Raw genomic sequence first — 19,500 nt, 5'->3', positions numbered from 1 at the left:
CAGTCCATGGGACTCTCAAGAGTCTCCTCCAGCACCATAATTCAAAAGCATCAATTCTTTGGCGATCAGCCTTCTTTATGGTCCAGCTCTCACTTCCATACATCACTACTGCGAAAACCATAGCTTTAACTATACAGACCTTTGTTGGCAAGGTGATGTCTCTGCTTTTTAAGATGCTGTCTAGGTTTGTCATTGCCCCCTTACTGGAGCTGATGGCAGGTGTAGTCCAGCAACTTCTCAAGGGCCACAAGTTTCCTACCTGTGTCATATGGGAATGTTGAAAACTGGCTCTTTCTACTTCTAGAAACCACCAAGGCTGAAATCCAACCTAGATACACTTCCCCAAGATTAAAACCCATTGTACTTAGTTGGGTTTACTTATGAATATATAGGATTGTGCTTTCAAGTGTCCTGGTTTAAGCACATACACCAGCGCTGAGCTAAGGGCCTTCCTTTTTCCTTGACATCTAGTTTTCTATACACAGGTATTTATATATATGTTATTTTTGTGTGTCAAGGAAAATTCAGCCAGGTGAATTCCAGTGGCACTGGCTGGAAACAGGTTTACCATTTCGGCTGCTGTTTGGAAGAACAAGGGCTTAGTTTAGCCTCCAGGAAGCATGCATCTTACATCGTGGTCTATTTTTGTCTCTACCATCCTATTCATTAATCAGGGGTAAGTAGTGGGAGACAGCTGGCCTCCCGTTGTTGTCATTTGTTTCTTATTCATGAATAGGAAGAGGAGGAAATCCAGCTGTTGCGAACATTAGGCTCATAACAGTGTCACTGTCTATGGCATCTTTACAGCTGTGGGTGCTGCCATGGGAACTGACTCACAGTTTTCTTCTAGCTCATAATAGGCTTGTTATATATTGATATTCCAGAACGTCAGACTGCCTGGTAGTGCAGGTAGCCCTAAACTCAGTAAAGCACACATTATTTCATTGTCTGTAGACCCTTATTTCTTTTATGTTCACTGAATTTTTCAATCACCACTAAACCTGGAAGCTGAAAATACTTTTTCAGATACAACAAGGTCAGTTGTGCCATTTACTGCAGAGAATGCCACAGGATATGGAGTCTAATGGATTGAGAGTAATTTAACCTTCCTTACAAAATCATAAAGCAAGTTTTTATCCCAAGCTATAGTAGATAAGTCTGAAACTACAGTGCTGCTGCTTGCTATAAAGAGAAAGCCCAGCTCAGCCAAGGGATGAAAACTCTTTACTTAGCAAACTATCAACTTTCCCCTGGCATCCACAACTGCCCTACACTTACAAAACCAGAGTTCAAAGACATGCTCCAACCTGGCAAAAATACTTGGGTGAAAAGAAGAGCCAGTGATGGGTGTGGCCTTGGAAGAGGGGGTGGGATGCCTGGGACTGAAGACTGGGAAAACAACACCTAGCAGACTGAGAAAAAGCTGGATATTAAGACAGCGAGATGCTATCCCAGAATGCATGCTTTGAATATTTTAATAATTGTCACATACATAGTCAGCTGACAGAGAATCAGAAGACCCTCTTTTTCTTTGACTTTATGTCTCTTCTTAGCTGAGAAGAGTGCAGAAAGAAGAAACGTCATGGTACACCTGCATCAGCACAAATGTATGCCATCATCTGCCCAAGCTGCAGCAAAATATGTCTCTCGCATATCAGTCTCTACAGCCGCAACAGGTGCTACGACTCCCCGGTGTTTTGACATCACTCCTGAAGGCACACTCCTCCAATTGTCTCCTGAGGCAGATGACTGCCAACCAAAATCTCTGGAAATTATAACCCGTCCCCCTTTTAATGCCCTTGACTCAATACTGAAAAAATATCCCATGGTCCACCCAGAACTCATGCCTAGCTCCAGCTCTTCACTTGGCAGAGGTTCAGCAAAAGGTTCAGAGACCTGAAAGCCCATTACCATCTTCTACAAAGTTGGAGTTTCCTCGTATAAGATCCTTTTCGCAGAGTAATCCCCTCCCCTATTTTTTTAATAGCTCTTAACCTGCCCTAGCTCTAAGCCACCCCTAGGGTCTGTCCATGTAATGCTTTTGCTACTTAGATGACTTCACAGCTGCACCACGAGAGCTTCAGCTTGTCAGCTGCCCACATGCCGCACTAAACCACTGGGAACTCTTGGTCCCATCTGAATCTTCAACCAAGAGTCTCCTGACAATTAGACCATCTGCGTTCAAGGTTCAAGCAGACAGGGCACACATACAGAAGCATTCTCAGCACCTGCCTCACAAACTATGGAATTCACCCTGGAGATTTTCCAAAGCCAGTGTTACAGAATGTCTCAAAGCATGTAACAAGTTTCATGAATTTTGGGCTTCACAATCCCCACTCCCGAATTTGGAGATAAATTCCATTAGAGTCAGTGGGGATTATTTCCCGTTATGCATATACATGGCTAAAAAAAAAGGCTATAAATCTGTTTTACATTATCATAAAACTTCTTTTTTTAAACTAATTTGAGCCATTACTTTTGTTATTTTAGCCTGCCATTTAACGCATATAGCCATACTTTGGGAATATGCATCTTCTTGATCGTTAATTATCGCAAAGGGGCATTTGCATATGTCACATTAGGCTGGTGTCACCTGGCAGAGGAAGTAAAGATTCAGAATTTATGGCCTGGATGACTAAAGTCAGATTCTCAACTTCTTGACTCTTCCAGTTAACGCTGCTAATTAGTGTCTGTGTTCTTTAATGCCTGGCATTTCAAACTGAAACGGCGAGAATAAAACAGCTCTTAGCAGTGATAAAGTATAGCTGCAGTTTGTCATGTCCTTAATTCCACTCCAAAAAGTTTATAGGAGGAAATGGGTGAACAGAAAATGGTGCAGTTTAGGTAGAAATACAGAAGCGGCTTTTCTTACACATCAACCACCAATTTTAACTAACCCATAGGGGCCTTCCCCATACCTCAGCATCTGCTACAGAGGCCCTATACTGGGTGCCTCTGACAAATGAAGTGGGTCACCAACAGGGAGATGTTGGTGAGATTTGGATTTTATTAACAGTGTTTTTATGTGTGTTTTTTTAAAAAAATTGTTTAATCATTTTTTCAATACAAACATCAACCGCAAAAGACACATACAACAAAAACCATAATAACAATAACAACACAATTTTACAATTCAGATTTGAATACACTGATATACCTACAACTACACCTTTTTAAACAATATTTTCCCACCTCTCTCTCTCCTCCCCCTACTTCTCACCACTATCCACCTTATTGGTTAAATATTCGTTCCAGATTTCTTCATATTTATCCATTGTTATTTTGCGTCGACATGCATTTCATTCGTATATAGCTAATCTGTCCATATTATCAATCCATATGCTCAATGGAATCTTTTCAGCTCTTCCAATTCATCAAAACAAGTTTTTTTGCTTCTAATATAGCATGGTACATCCATTTATTTATTTTTTGACCCCTTGAAATCTCCCATGTTTGGGGTTTTTGTCATTTACTTTAATCCAGTCTTTATGTTATGGGGTGGCACAGAAATGTCATATATAAGGGAGCGGGAATTAAATTATGAAATTATGCGCTTTCAATTCTGCCTGAACAGTGCAAGAAATAAGAACATGTGGTTTTTAAAGATATCCCAAAGAACTGTCATTCTACATCTGAATGTCTTTAGGTATCATAAAAGCTAGCCTAGTTCCTAGGTTACATTTTTCCCCATCCATGACGTTTGGTGTTATTTGCATGGTTACATTCACAAACATATCATTAGAATGCATCATTCATGCAATTCGTGCAAAGATTATCATGGTAGTCAAGGTTAGGTTTCTAAAATAATTGAGTTCACAGGCTCATCAATGAATAAGTTGCCCGAATAACACAGCCAACTAAATGCTTTTTTAAAACATGTGTGCAGTGTACACACACAGATTAATCCAAAAGCAATTCCATGCATGCATTACATTGGAAACTGACCTTGAAAGGTGTTGTGTAAAAGACAAAAGAGGCTATTCAAGCCAATGGCAATCTGTTAAAAAAATGTAGAAAATGTATTGGCACCAGTGGGCCAGAATTCTGGAACAAGGGCAATTCTAATAAACTGCAGCGGACAAGAAAGAAAAGCAATAGAAATTGTTGCATAGTGTGTTGCCTGGTAACAAGGGAATAGCTGTGATGCTTTTGAAATGTTTGTTTGCTCAGTGGGAGACTGTCCCCATCCCTTTAAAAAAATATGTATTCTGTAAATTAAACCACCAACTTTTGTGGGAAACTGGAAGCCCAATGCATCAAGTGACAGTTGGGGCAGATTCATCCACAGAATTCTTCCATTGGGAAAAATGAACTTTCAGAGTACAAAAAGGTGAAATAGTAAGCTGTTGCTGCGGACAGAAATCTGGCATAGTAAAGGGGCTAGAAACTTAAAATGCACGTTTCTGCATTGTATTTGCCTGCCCCTGTCTGAGTACAATAAATAATGCAAGAACTGTTTATAGGATGTTAAAAGAATTATATACAATTCAGCCAATACAATCCAAATTTGGTTCATCAACAGACACTATTTACAGGACCGGCCCAGAATGGAGCTGATGTACTTAAACTCATTGAAGTGTCTGCTATGAATTTTTAAAAATAAAATCTAGTTTTTGACATTAGATCTGAAGAAACATGCTCAAATGCCTTGTAAATATTGAACATTTTATAAGACATCCGTATCTTATAAAGAATGAAAATTAGTAGAATGTGCTGCCTTTTGTAAACGCTCTTCAAATCAATGTGAAAATTATTTTACTGACACATTTGTGATTCTACTGCTAGCATGCAGCCAAAGCCAAGTTATAAATGGCAGACAGGTAGCTCTTTCAGATGGTAAGAGTTTTTCCAGCACAGCATTCCACATTTTCTTTCTCATTTCCAATGCATTGCTCTTTAAATAAACACCACTGTTGGTTGGTTTGCTGTGTAGTGTTCATGAAACATGGTCACACTGATTTTCTGGTTAGTTCTGAATTCTCCAAACACAAGACCTGTTTTGTATATATATTGTGTAAAGGTTCACTGAACGCTCCCCCCTGCCCACGTCCACCAATGTACCCAACGTACACTACTGAGGGGAATGGAACCGACTGCATGGAATCAGGATGTGCTTCTGATAACAATGCATGGATACATTTAACTTTTATGCGTAACAAAGAATGTTTACTATTAGTTTACTAGGAAGTAAAAAAAAATATGGGTTTGTTACAGAGAAATGAAAGAGGCAGAGTATAGGGGTGCTGCTTTGGATAGCAAAGGTGACAAATATGCAGGTAGAAAATTATCACAAAGCACATATAAATAAATACATTAGTTCTAAAAAAGATCTCCAATGCCCCCAAGGCCAAAGAAAGTGAGCATAGCAAAGTTCCATACCACTTACACTAAAAGAAAAGGAGGGAAAGGAGGGGTATACTGTCTGACCAATCACACTGGTTCTGCCCCCCCCCCAGTCCTACTCTCAGTAACGAGAGGGGGGACGGGGCACATTGGGCAACAGGGGGGATCGCAGAGCGGAGGTGGTGGGGAAGGCTGTAGGGTGGTAGGGGGGCTGATGGGCATCCTGGGATAACTTGGTTCTGCCCCCTCCCAACAAAAAGCCTGCTCTCTCCCCCCCCCCCCCCAATTAATTCTGGCTATGTCCATGCTGAGCAAGCACACACATTCGGATAACATGCCAAGGGGTCTTGGAGTTCCTCAAAGGATCACTGTGACTTCCAGAAAGGCAAGCAAAAATGAGCTGTGTTTGTCACATGATGGGGCGGCAACCTGTGTAAAGCAACACTGCTCTCCCCTCCCTGGTAAATGTGCATAGGCTAGCATAGAAAACGACCTTAGGTGTTATGTACAGTACTGAGTTGAATAGGATCCAAAAGGCAGAAGTCTGATTGGTCCTCAGGAGCCACCCAATCCAGCTCCAGGTGGAAGTGAATCCGCAACCAGATTGGCCTACAGGTGAATCCCGGAATCAGCCAATCAGGTGGGGCCTATTGTGTAAATAATGTATATAAAGCCGACATTCTGGGGCACCTTCTAGTCCTCCTCACCACTATGAGCTGAAATCCACTCTCGACTCCGAGTATATTTCATTAGGTGAAGCCAGACCCTCGCTCCACGTAGCTCAGTGCTGTTTACCTGGCTGTGGCTCTCCGGGATTTCGGAGGGGGCCCTGCTGCCAACCCCACGTAAACAGGGGGTGGCATGAACCAGGGAGTGGACCTTCCCCCTGGAAAACAGCCGCCCTTCCTACAGTCAGACACCCGCGCTCCTATACTTGGCAAGGGGTCCCCTCCGCGTTCACCTTTGCGCACGGCGGGACTTGCTTCTGAGGAGACCTGCCTCTACCGCTAAAGCCCCGCGCTCCGTTTTTTACACGGGAGCAAGCCCTACTCGGCGGCGGAGAGGCGCGGCTCCGGGCCTCCTCCTCCTCCTCCACCTTGCCCTTCCCCCGGTCCCAGGACGTAACGCGCCCAGCGGCGGCGGCCGCCAAGCGAGGGGCGGTGTCCATAGCAACCCGTCGGGCTGCCAGGCCCGCCCCTTGCCGGCCGAGAGAGGCGAGGAAGGAAGGGCAGAGGGAGGGACGGACGGACGGAAGCCGCCGGGCTCGGGCCGCCGGTGGCCCTCTGGGCTAGGAGGAGCCTGGCGGGCCGGGCCAAGAGGATGGGAGTGAGCTTGGAGGGCGGCGGCGGCGGCGGCGGCGGCGGCAGCAGGAGGAGGAGGAGCCCAGGTAGAGACGCGGGGACGAGCCGGAGAGCGGGGGGGGGGGGGAGGTCTGCCGGCATGTCCTGCGGATGGGAGGGCGGCGAGACCTGGAGGAAGAGGCTGGGGGCGCTCCCCGCCTCCCTTTCCGTGCCCCTTTCTTCTGGCGCCTACCAGGACACATTCGCACCTTCCGCAGCTGGCAGAAGCGCTCGCTAATCCTGCACCGCCCGCCCTTCACCTGCCTCCTCCCCCCCCCCCGCCATATAGCCACATAAATCCCTCTCGCCCGAGACTGCAGGCATTTCCGTGCGCAAGAGCAGACAGACATTAAACAAGCCCTTCCCCCTCGCGCGCGCGCGCCCCCCTCTCTTCTCCTCTCCAGCCTTGACTATGACGAATGCGCGCAGGGAACCCCCCGCTGCGCGCGCCGCCCCAGTCGCGAGGCTTCGCTTTTGGAGTTCCGCGAGGGTTCCAGAACGCCCCGCTCCGATCCCACGGCTGAGAAAGGGCTCCAGAACGCGCTGGGGGGAAAGGATGAGGAGCGTGGGAGTTTCCCAGCATGCACCCCTCCTCCTCCATCCCTATCTTGTCCTGGTTCCCAGCCTCCCTTGCACACAGGTGGTTCTGTGGAGACCTGCCATTCTGGGCAAGCTGGATGAAACAGAAATCGCCGCCCACTCCAGTACAAAGTGTTTTTTTTAGACGGCAGCCCCATATAATAAATTGGCCTGGGAGAAAGGCCTACTGAGCTGGATGGGGTTTGCTTCAGAGTAGACATGTGCAGGGTTTGTGGTGTGCTGGTTCGTTTATGCATGCCTAAGCTTCTGTCCAGCCAATAAGCCTGGCCTTATGGCCTTTTGTTTTCTTGTGCAGTTTCTCAGCATGTGCAGTAAATGGTTGTGAGCGTTTGAAAGGAGGAGCCAAGGTTCTTCCCAAGTGTCACCTAGACTTTGAGAGAAGTAATGGACCCTCGTTATTTTTTAAGAACCAATAGCTCATGGTTTTGTTGTGGGGGGGGGGTTGGAGGGGGGCCTGGTGGCAGTGCCGGATTTACATATAGTAAACTAAACAAGCTCCACTCTCTTGGGGGCCCCCAAAAAATTAAAGGAAAAAATAAGCTGGATGTACATTTGCAAAATATAAGATAAAAAACAAATAAAATAAAACCTACATACAGCAACAGTGTTTTGTGTTGTGTAGGCTCCTGTGATGTAAGTAATGGTCCCCGCCTGCTAGCCTGCTCCCTAAAATATCACTAGTTTGCTCATTTCTATATACAGTCGTACCTCGGGTTAAGTACTTAATTCATTCCAGAGATCTGTTCTTAACCTGAAACACTTCTTTTTTATAATTTTTATTATTGATTTTCAATTTTAAAAACAAACAAAACATCAACAAACAAAAACATACAAACAAGTGTAATTTCATATCCTCATTTTCATAAACCTTCTTTCCCCGACTTCCCCATACCTCACCCTCTCTGCATCCTTGTTTTACAGTTTTTCAGCAACCCCTTAGTCCAATTATATTTATAACTTATTCTTTCTCTATTTCATCTTAATTCATCAAGTAATTTCCGCTGCAATTCTGCATCTTCCTTTCCCTTGGCATTTTAGCATTCATCAATTTTACAACAGTTCTTAAGATAAACTTTAAATTTCTTCCAATCTTCCTCCACCGTCTCTTTCTCTTGGTCACGGATTCTGCCGGTCATTTCTGCCAATCTCATAAAGTCAATCACTTTCGCCTGCCATTCTTCCAGTGTAGGCAATTCTTGCGTCTTCCAGTACTTTGCTAAAAGTATCCTTGCTGCTGTGGTAGCATACAGAAAAAAAATCTTATCCTTTCTTGACACCAATTGGCCAACCATGCCCAAGAGAAATGCCTCTGGTTTCTTATGAAAAGTACATTTAAGTACCTTCTTAATTTCATTATAAATCATTTCCCAAAAGGCTTTAATCTTTGGGCAGGTCCACCACAGGTGAAAAAAGGTACCTTCAATTTCATTACATTTCCAACATTTATTATTGGGCAAATGGTAAATCTTCGCAAGCTTAAATCATTTTCATAATATTTTCTCTTAAGGCATTACATGCCGTAAATTTAATACCGGTGGTCCATAACTGTTCCCAGTCAGCAAACATAATGTCATGACCAATATCCTGTGCCCATTTAATCATTGCTGATTTGACTGTCTCATCTATTGTATTCCACTTCAGCAACAAATTGTACATTCTTGATAAATTCTTAGTATTGGGTTCTAACAATTCTGTTTCTAGTTTCGATTTCTCCACCTGGAAGCCAATTTTCCTGTCTTGTTTAAAAGTCTCCATTATTTGATAATAATGGAGCCAATCTCGTACCTTGGACTTTATTTTCTCAAAACTCTGTAGTTTAAACTTGCCACTTTCTTGCTCTAAGATTTCAGAATATTTTGGCCACTTAGATTCCATATTGAGTTTCTTCACCTCCTTAGCCTCCATTGGTGATAACCACCTAGGAGTTTTACTTTCCAACAAGTCCTTATATCGAATCCAAACATTGTATAATGCTTTCCTAACAACATGGTTTTTAAAGCCTTTATGGACTTTAACCTTGTCATACCATATATAAGCATGCCAACCAAACCTATTGTCAAAACCTTCCAAATCCAAGGTGTCTGTGTTCTCAAGAAGTAGCCAATCCTTCAACCAGCAAAAAGCTGCTGATTCATAATACAGTCTTAAGTCCGGCAGGGCAAACCCCCCTCTGTCTTTTATATCAGTTAATATCTTAAATTTTATTCTGGGCTTTTTGCCCTGCCAGACAAATCTAGATATATCTTTCTGCCACTTCTTGAAACAGTCTAGTTTGTCCACAATTTGTAATGTCTGAAACAAAAATAACATTCTTGGCAAAAGATTCATTTTAATCACAGCAATTCGGCCTAACAAGGAAAGCTTCAAGTTCGACCATATTTCTAGATCTCTCTTTACCTCTGTCCAACATTTGTCATAATTATCTTTAAATAAATTCACATTTTTAGATGTCATATTAATCCCCAAATATTTCACTTTCTTCGCCACCATTAACCGAGTTTCACTTTGAAACTTCTCCCTTTCAACATTTGTTAGATTTTTTCCCAAGACTTTAGTTTTTTGTTTATTCAGCTTGAATCCTGCAACCTGGCCAAAGAATTGAATTAGTTCTAAAACTCTTTTCATACTAGTGTCTGGCTCTTGTAAAGTCAATACTAAGTCATCTGCAAATGCCTTCAATTTATATTGTTTAGCTCCGACCCGAATTCCTTTTACCAGCTGGTCCCCCCTAATCATATTTAACAACACCTCCAGGACTGATATAAAAAGTAGTAGGGATATTGGGCACCCCTGTCGTGTCCCTTTTTCTATAGGAAGTTCATCAATAACCACATTGTTTACAATTAGCTTTGCCTTTTGTTCAGAATATATTGCACCTATACCATTTTCAAACCTTTGGCCTACCCCCATCCCATGGAGATTCTTCTTCATGAAGTTCCAAGAAATATTGTCAAAAGCTTTCTCCGCGTCCACAAATATCAAAACTGCCTTTGTATTAATATTTACTGTCAACATTTCCATAATGTCAATTATGTTCCTAACATTATCTGATAAGTGTCTTCCCGGGAGAAAGCCTGCCTGATCCTTGTGAATCTCCTCCACCAGCACCCTCTTCAGTCTTTTTGCTAAAATGTCAGCAAATATTTTATAATCCACATTAAGTAATGATATAGGGCGGTAGTTCTTAATTTTTTCAGCTTCAAACTTTGGTATAAGTGTGATAAAAGCTTCTTTCCACGATTCAGGAGCCTTTTCCCCCTCTAATATTTCGTTACAAACCTCCTTCGGCGGCTGTATTAACCATTCCTTCAAAGCTTTGTAGTATCTGGAGGTTAGTCCATCTGGTCCTGGAGATTTACCTAATTGCATATTTTGAATGGCACCCTCTATTTCTTGGTCTGTTATTTTCTCATTTAAAACCAACATACTTTGTTGCGAAATTTTTTGTAATCCATATTTCGTAAGAAAATCTTCTATATCTCCTTCGTTTTCCGGCCCTTGTGCATATAGCCTTCTGAAATAACTCTGGAAGCAATTACTAATCTCATTTGGTTTGGTAACATTCTTTCCTTCAACCACCAAACTTGTGACTGTATTCAACTTTTGTCTCTTCTTCAATTGCCATGCTAGAAGTTTCCCACATTTATCTGCTGATTCGAATGTCCTTTGTCTCATTTGCTTGATCTTCCATTCTATCTCTTGATTCATCAGTTCCATATACTGCATCTGGTAAAACTTAATTTCTCTCAAAATCTCATGAGACTTTGGTTTAGACCTCAGTTTCTTTTCTCCTTCTTTTATTCTTTCCAAAATCTTATCTTTCTTCTCATTTTGTTTTTTCCTCTTTAAAGAATTCTGTTGTATTAGGAAACCTCGCATCACGGCCTTGCTTGCGTCCCAAATCACTCTTTTTTCAATGTCTGTCCTCAGATTTATCTCAAAATAGTCCTTCAAGGTTTTTTGGGCCTTTTTGTAAATCTCATCATCTCTAAATAGGGTGTCATTCATTCTCCATCTAAAGGAACCGGCTGTTGTCAATTTTATTTCCATCTTTACAGCGTTATGGTCGGAGCATGTCTTTGGGCAGATTTCCACTTTTTTATCTTTGGAGCCATTCCACTAGTAATCCAAATTTGGTCAATTCTTGTCCATGTCATTTGTGCCTCAGAGAAAAACGTTCCCTCTCTCTCAAGAGGGTTTCTGGTTCTCCAGATATCAATCAAGTCCATATTCTCTGTCATTTCAAAAAAAGTCTTGGGTAGTCTCCCATCCTTAGAGACCACCTGTCTTTGTGCTTTGTCCATATTTGTAGAAACCACGCCATTCATATCTCCTAATAAAATTACATTGTAATCCAAATAATCCATTAATGTCTCATGCAGTTTCTTGAAAAATTCTGCCTTCCCTTCATTAGGTGCATAAATGCCAACTATCAAAAAATTTTCTCCTTGGATTTGTATCTCAATTGCCAAAAATCTTCCTTGTTCATCTTTAAAAATCAATTTAGGGGCCAATTTCTCCTTTGCATAGATCACCACTCCTCTTTTCTTGACTTTATCCGATGAAATAAATTCCTGTCCCAATCTTTTATTTATAAGTAGTTTTCTGTGTACCCTTGTTATATGGGTTTCTTGTAAACAAATCAAGTCCAATTGTTCTCTTTTCAAAATGTGGAAAACTTCACGCCTTTTTCTGGGAAGGTTCAGTCCATTACAATTCCAACTCAAAAATTGCAGAGACATTATTAATTAGTTACCTCCAGCCGCTCCCTGCGGCTGTCCTTCTTCCGTTGGTGATTTAAGTCCGAATGTCAGGTTTCCAAGGTCTGTTTCATAGGTCAGTTCTACCACTCCTTTCTGAAGGTCCTCTTCGTTTCTATCCAGAAATTGTTCTTTATCTTGTACTGTTCTTATCTTAACTTTCTTTCCTTTATAACTAAAGGACAAACCTTGTGGAAATTCCCACCTGAAAGGAATACTGTTCTGCTTCAGCAGGTAAACCAAATTCTTGTAGTGAGTTCTAGCCTCCAGAATGTATTTCGGGATGTCCTTGTAAATTTGCACAAAAACGTCTTCAATCTCAAGAGTTCTTTGATAATGTAGATTTAATATTTTATCTCTTTCCTCCTTTGATCTCAAAGTTATCAGACAATCCCTCGGAATCTTTCTATTTTGCCTTCTCCCCAGTCTGAAGGCCGCTGTTATCTTAAATTCTTCTTCCTCTGTGTTTACCTGCCAAAATTCTGAAAGTTCTTTTGTGAGAAAGTCCACTAAGTTGTCCCCTTCACTTTCAGGGACCAATCTAAGTCTCAGATTCCTCTCCTTCCTCTGCATCTCCCACAAAGACAAGGCGGCCTCATGCTCATCCAGCTTCTTGCAAACTGGTGCTAATTTTTCCTGTGTAGTATCTGCAGTGGATTTAGCTTCTTCAGCAATTTTTCGGATTGTAGCATTTTCTTCAACTAATTTATTTATAATTTCTGTGTTGGATGTAATACTTTTAGTGTTCAGATCTAATTTTGTTGTGAGTTCTGTCAGCTGTTTGGTATTTTCCGTACTCTGCTTTGTCAAATTTTCTAAAGATTCATTTATCTTGAGTAAAGCTTGTGTCACTGAATCCATGAATATATCTATCCCTTTTTCCTGTCCAGCTGCGCCTGTTGACAGTATGCCTCATGTAGAGCCCCTTTTCTTTTGTGCGGCTTTAACTTTGGATCTTGTTGCTATCTCTTCTGCTGTGCCGCTCATGTCCCAAGGTCGTTCCCACAGGAACAGCTTTTGAATGGAAAAATCCAGTGACTTGTTTTTTACAGTCTATGTTGCAACTGTTGCTTCTCAAACCCTCTAGAGGGAGCAGTTCAGTGTATCCAGTAAGCAAAGAAAACAAAGAAGCCAAAAGCCCCCAAAGAGGGAAAGTTTTTTAACCACAATCTTCCGATCTTCTAGTTGCAACAGATTATCAATTTGCTCTTTCAATACAATCCCAAAGTCACAAAGTCCCAAAATTGTATCAAATAAAGTCACAATTTGTCTTTTCTGACAGTCCCTGTCAAAATGTTTCACCCAGGCAGCCTGTTCCCAGAGTCAGAGACAGCGGAAAATGACTTCCGGTTCCGGTCGCGGCCCGAGAGGGAGCGCGGAGAACCTGCTCTTGGTTTTCTCCGAGCGTTGCGAAGGATTGGGGAGTCGCTAGGGCGCAGCGAACCCAAAAACCCTAAGGGGGGAACCCTTAGGGACAGGTTCCCAGCAGCGTGGAAGCGGTTGTGTTGCCTCTTCGCGTCGGTAAGAAGAGAAGACGGGGACCGCTAGCGCAATTGGGAGAAATCTCCGACTTCGCAACGTGACGCCTCGAGCTCCGTCCGGGAGTGGCGACGGGCTTCCTAAAGAGAAGAAAGGGACCCGCAGCGTGTTGTAGCGCTCTTATAGAACGCGTAAAGTTAATAGCGGAGCTGTGTGCGGCCTGGAACTTTTAGAATAATTTTTGGGAGTTCACTTGGTGACGGAGGTAAGATGGCGCAGATGGAAGTCGGCGGTATGAGGAAGTTCTGCAAGGTCTGACTGAGTGAGTGCACCTTAAGTCGTGAATTGTGAAGTAAGGTTAACTTGCCTAAAAGAGACTATAAGAACTAATAAAACAATAAAGACGTCTGGAACCTCAGCGGATAATAGGGACCAAATAAGTGTTTGGGGAATTATAACCAGCTTTTCTGTGTTTACGCTGAGTTCGCAGCGGGACTTTTGTTACGTTGCTGTTTTGGAACTGCAGCACGTTTAACTTATATTTTCTTAGAACGGATATAACGAACATTCCGGGTGCCTTTAAGCCGCCCCTGGGAGGAATATAGACTGTATAGATTGTATATTGAAGAACACCGAGGAGCTAACGGATTTGCTCAGGAAACGCCGTGGAACCCTGAGGAGCTGACGAATAATTACAGGAAGAAGGTGGGGGAACACGGGACGGATTGGAGAGAGTGAACTGAAAGACAACGACAGGATTTTATGTTGAGCTACGCCGTACCATACCCCCCCCTTCCAGATTTGTCTTGAAACTTATGCCGTGGGGGTTGGGAGACTACGTCGGGATATAACCCTGAAGGGACTGGTTATATTTTGGTGGAGAAAACCGCTTTATTTCTGCTCTATTTCTGCTTTATTTCTGCTTTGCTTCGACCTATAATTGTGGAGACTGTTGAGTTTGTTGAAATTTAAGGGGGGAGCCAAGGGGGAGGGGAAGAAGGAGCGGGAGGGGACGGAAATTGGGTGGGGGAAGATTTGAAAATGACGGGGAAAGATGGGAAAGAATGGAAGAAAGGGGGTGGAACCCCGGGGGAGAGGAGGCCGTCCCGTCATGAAGAAATTAAAGATTTAGATAATTTGTGGGCAAAAATAAAGGAGGAATTTAAACAAAATGTAATATATATGGAAAGCAAGCTAGGAGAAGTACAGGAGATGATTGATAAAAAGATAGAAGGAGCAGTTGGAGAACTCTCAGCTAAAATTCAAGACCTCTCTGTTAAGTCCAAAATGATTGAAGAATCTAATAAGAAGCTGCAGAAAGAGATGAGGGAACAGAAAAAAGAGACAATGAAGATGAAAGAGGAGTTAAGAGAATTAAACAGTTCACAAGATAGGATCTGGGATAATCTAGCCATGGCAGAGATGAGACAAAGGCAGCTCCACCTGAAATTCAGGGGAGTAGTAGAGGAAAGAAATGAAGATATAAGGGCGAAAATGATCACAGAACTCTCTAAATGGCTAGGTATAGGAGAGGAGGAGATGGCTCTTTCTATAGAAAATGTGTTTAGGATGTCAAGACCGAAACATCTTAAAGCTAATAAATTTCTAGGGGACTGTTTGGTGATCTTTAACTCGGTGGAAATGAAGAATCTGATCTTAAGAAAAAGTTACCATAATAGATTAAGAATTAGTGGAAGACCAATTATCATCTATAAAGAAATACCGGTCAGGTTATTACGCAAAAGAGAGGGATATAAACAGGTGGTAGCGGCTCTAAAGAGAAATGAGATACAATTTAGATGGGAGTTCCCAGAAGGGATTGCTTTTTTCTATAAAGATAAAAAATTTAGGTTGGTGGACACATTGGAGGCTGAGAAGTTTTTGAGACGATATGAGAAAGATTTGGGAAGAGCGGAGAACAGATCTAGGAGCAAGGAGAAAGAGGAGGAAGAGGGGGGAGGAAGCGGTCAGGAGGGAGGGCGGGGAGGGGAGGAGAGGATAGTGGAAACAGATGAGGAGGATGTTGAGGCCGTGGTGGGAGCGGAGACGGCAGAGGAAGGGGAGCTCTTAGGGAACAGAGGCGGCAGGTTTTAGTTTGTGATCCCGGCGGTTTAATCCATAACAGATAAAGGAAAACAATAACACATACATTAAAATTTATATCCTGGAATGTGAATGGGTTGAATGAGAAAGTTAAAAGGAATAAAATCGAGAGAGAGTTGAAAAATAAAAATTATGATGTAATTTGCTTTCAGGAAACTCATATCGCGAAGAAACATAAACATATATTGATGAATAAAAAATTGGGAGTAGAGTTTATTAACTCGGAGACAAATAAAAAAAAAGGAGTAGTGATATACGTAAAAGAGAAGTGGGAACCCGTACAAATTTGTAAAGATGAAGAGGGAAGAATCTTAGGGATCCAACTAAACTTCCGAGGGGAAAAAAATCAATGTTGTGACGGTTTATGCCCCTAATAAAAACAGAGCAGAGTTTTTTGAGAAATTGGAAGGTATTCTATTAGAGCTAGAAACGCATAAATTAATTCTGCTTGGGGACATGAATGGGGTCCCAGCATCGAATTTGGATAGGAGTGAAAAGAGAGGGAATTCAAATAGAGGGAAGTTGCCGAAATCTTTTAAAGATCTAGAGGGAAATTTAGATTTAATTGATATCTGGAGGCATAAAAACCCCACCCTTAAACAGTTTACTCATTACTCAGAAGCCCATCAAAGTTGGGGAAGAATTGACCAGATTTGGATGACAAGAAATCTTACTCTGAGTGTAAAGAGTTGTGAAATCTTACCTAGGACACTGTCTGATCATTGTGCTCTGGTTATGGAAATAAAAAGTGTGCAGAAGGGTCAATATAGGTGGAGGTTGAACGAATATTTAATGGAAATTGAAGAGGTGAAGGAAAAGGTTAAAGGTACTTTAAAAGAATATTTGGATTTAAATCTGAAGGGGGAATCTTCCATAGATATTGTATGGGACGCCAGCAAGGCGGTTATGAGGGGTACCCTAATTCAACAGAACAACTATAGGAGGAAAGTAAGGGAACAAAAGAAAGAAGATATCCTTACACAATTAAGAAATTATGAGAGGAAACTGGTTACAAACCCGGCAAAGGAGGATGCCATTCGAGCCTCTAAAGTGCTGCAGTCTCAATATTCAGCTATATTAAATCAAGAAACAGAATGGAGAATTAAGCTTATGAAGCAGAAGTATTTTGAATCGGCTAATAAAATGGGGAAGCTACTTGCGTGGCAGTTAAGAAAAAGAAAGAGACAAAGTGTGATAAATAAAATAATAATGGAAGATAATACCATAGAAGACCCAGAAGAAATAGAAAAAAGGTTTGCTCAGTTTTTTGGAAAGTTGTATGAGAGAGGAGCGGAAGAAAGTATAGAAATTAAAAATTATTTGGACCAGAATAGAGGGAATAGTGGGAAATATATTTCGGAGGAGGACAGAATACTATTAAACAAGGAGATCACAGTAAATGAGATTAAGGAGGCTATTAATAGGATGAAAAACGGAAAGGCTCCTGGGCCGGATGGTCTGTCCTCAAAATATTATAAAACACTAGGGGATCTCCTGGCGCCGGTGCTTAGAGAGGTTATTAATAACATCCTTCAGGGAGGAAAAATCCCCGGTTCCTGGAAGGAGGCATATATAGCTTTGGTCCCAAAATCAGAAACTGAAAAAACAGATATAAAAAATTATAGGCCAATCTCACTGCTTAATTGCGATTATAAGATCTTCGCTGATATCATGGCAGGTAGACTTAAGAAAATATTAATGAAACATATACATAAGGACCAAGCGGGATTTCTCCCTAATAGATATCAGAAAGATAATGTGCGCCATATTTTGAACATCATTGAATATTTAGATATGAGGATAGACACACCGGCAGTACTAATTTTTATAGACGCCGAGAAGGCGTTTGATAATGTCTCCTGGGAATTTCTTTTATTATGTTTGGAAAAGGCAGGTATGGAAGGCCCCTATTTGAAAGGTATCAAAGCAATATACTCAGAACAACAAGCCATGCTGATTATAAATAACAATTTGACCAAACCCTTTAAGATTATGAAAGGTACAAGGCAGGGCTGCCCATTATCCCCCCTGTTGTTTATAATGGTTTTAGAAGTTATCGCAAACAGAATAAGAGACGAAGCAAACGTGAAGGGGATAAGAATTGGGAAGAAAGAATTTAAGTTGAAGGCTTATGCCGACGACTTAGTTCTATCCCTGGAGAACCCAGTAGACAGCGCTTGCAAGGTAATAGAATTATTGGAGGAATTCGGCAGGTTGTCAGGATTCAGATTGAACAGGAAAAAAACAAAAATGTTAACAAAGAATTTGGCTGACCGGGACAAAACCCAATTGGAGCAAAAGATTGGTATAAAAATTGTGAATAAAGTAAAATATTTGGGAATTTGGCTGTCTCCGAAAAATATAAATTTGGTTGAAGATAATTATGATAAGATTTGGCAGGAAATTAAAAAAGATCTGGATATCTGGCACAGGCTGAAGCTTTCATGGACAGGGAGGATGGCGGCGGTTAAGATGTGTATTCTGCCGAGGCTACTGTTCCTGTTCCAAAATATACCAATAATTAAAGGCACCACCCGATTTAGGAACTGGCAAAAAATCTTGACTAAGTTTATTTGGCAGGGGAAGAGAGCCAGGATAAAGTTTAAATATCTAACTGATGCAAGAGAGAGAGGTGGTTTTGCAGTGCCGAACATAAGGCTGTACTATGAGGCAGCTTGTCTATGCTGGATAAAAGACTGGGCCACCCTTTGAAATACTGATTTACTGGATCTGGAGGGTTTCGATATTAGGTTTGGGTGGCATGCCTACCTGTGGCAGGAGAAAGGTGAGGTCCACAGAGGGTTCTCTAATCATATAATTAGAGGTTCACTTTTGGAGGTGTGGAATAGATATAAAAAACTGATTGAAAAAGGGATCCCTTGGTGGCTCTCCCCTGTTGACATTATTAAAATAAAAAAAACAAACATGACGGGCGTAAGATGGACCTATGAGGATCTTTTAGTTAAGACAGAAGAGGGATGGAGGGTGAAACCGTATGGTGAGTTGAAAGACAAGATAAAAGAATGGTTACACTTCCACCAGATTAACGCATTGTGGGGTGAACATAAGAAGCTGGGGATGAGTGATAAAAAATCAAGGTTCCAGGTGGAAATTTTAGAGAGTAATGACAAACACCTCTCCAAATTATATAAACAATTACTGGAATGGGATACAAGAGAGGATTTGGTGAAGGGAGTGATGGTAAAATGGGATAGAGACCTAGGATATAATATCGAGTATAATAAATGGCAGACACTCTGGAGGAAAGGTATGAAATTTACAGCGTGTGCATCTCTCCGAGAAAATTTAGAGAAAATGATGTACCGCTGGTATTTGACTCCGGCAAAATTAGGAAAGATGTATAAAAATGCCGACAATAACTGTTGGAGATGTAAAGATAAGATTGGGACCTTTTTCCATATTTGGTGGACCTGTGATGTAGTGAAGGAATTCTGGGGAAAGGTTTACGATGAATTGAAAAAAATTTTGAAGTACAGCTTCCCCAGAATACCTGAGCTGTTTCTTTTGGGTATGACTGGTGAGGAAATAAAAAAACCGGATCAAACTTTCTTTCAATATGCTATAGCCGCTGCGAGGATCTTGATTGCGCAAAAATGGAAATCCCCTGACATGCCCACGATTGGAGAGTGGCAAGTGAAGCTATATCAATATATGGAATTGGCGAGATTAACTCAGAAAATTAGGCAAAATAATATAATGAAACTTAAAGATGAATGGAAGAACTTTTTAATTTATATTGAGAACAATACGGGAATTAGCAATATAACAGCAGACGATAATTAATACCTTCGATGTACAATGCTATTGTAAGTTCTACTGCGAAGATTGTATCATGGTTATGGTTATGTAATCCT

General features: G+C 41.6%; 1 protein-coding gene across 3 annotated transcripts in view; it reads left to right on the top strand.

Annotated features, from left to right (window-relative positions):
- The first annotated feature begins 6,535 nt into the window (after positions 1–6,535).
- Positions 6,536–19,500, top strand: part of SPATA7 (spermatogenesis associated 7) — a 62,672-nt gene continuing 49,707 nt past the window's right edge. For 2 of the 3 annotated variants that reach the window (XM_081861954.1, XM_081861955.1), the window contains exon 1: positions 6,536–6,730. In XM_081861954.1, coding sequence (XP_081718080.1) covers positions 6,664–6,730 — 67 coding nt within the window. In that variant the 5' untranslated portion in view covers positions 6,536–6,663. The remainder of the gene's footprint in view (positions 6,731–19,500) is intronic. The other variant, XM_081861953.1, reaches the window with a different exon arrangement.

Source organism: Podarcis erhardii (assembly GCF_964252035.2).
Source record: "Podarcis erhardii genome assembly, chromosome: 1".
Classification (NCBI taxonomy): domain Eukaryota; kingdom Metazoa; phylum Chordata; class Lepidosauria; order Squamata; family Lacertidae; genus Podarcis; species Podarcis erhardii.
The sequence above is the reverse complement of the archived record's forward strand: the minus strand, read 5'-3'. Positions and strand labels throughout refer to the sequence as shown.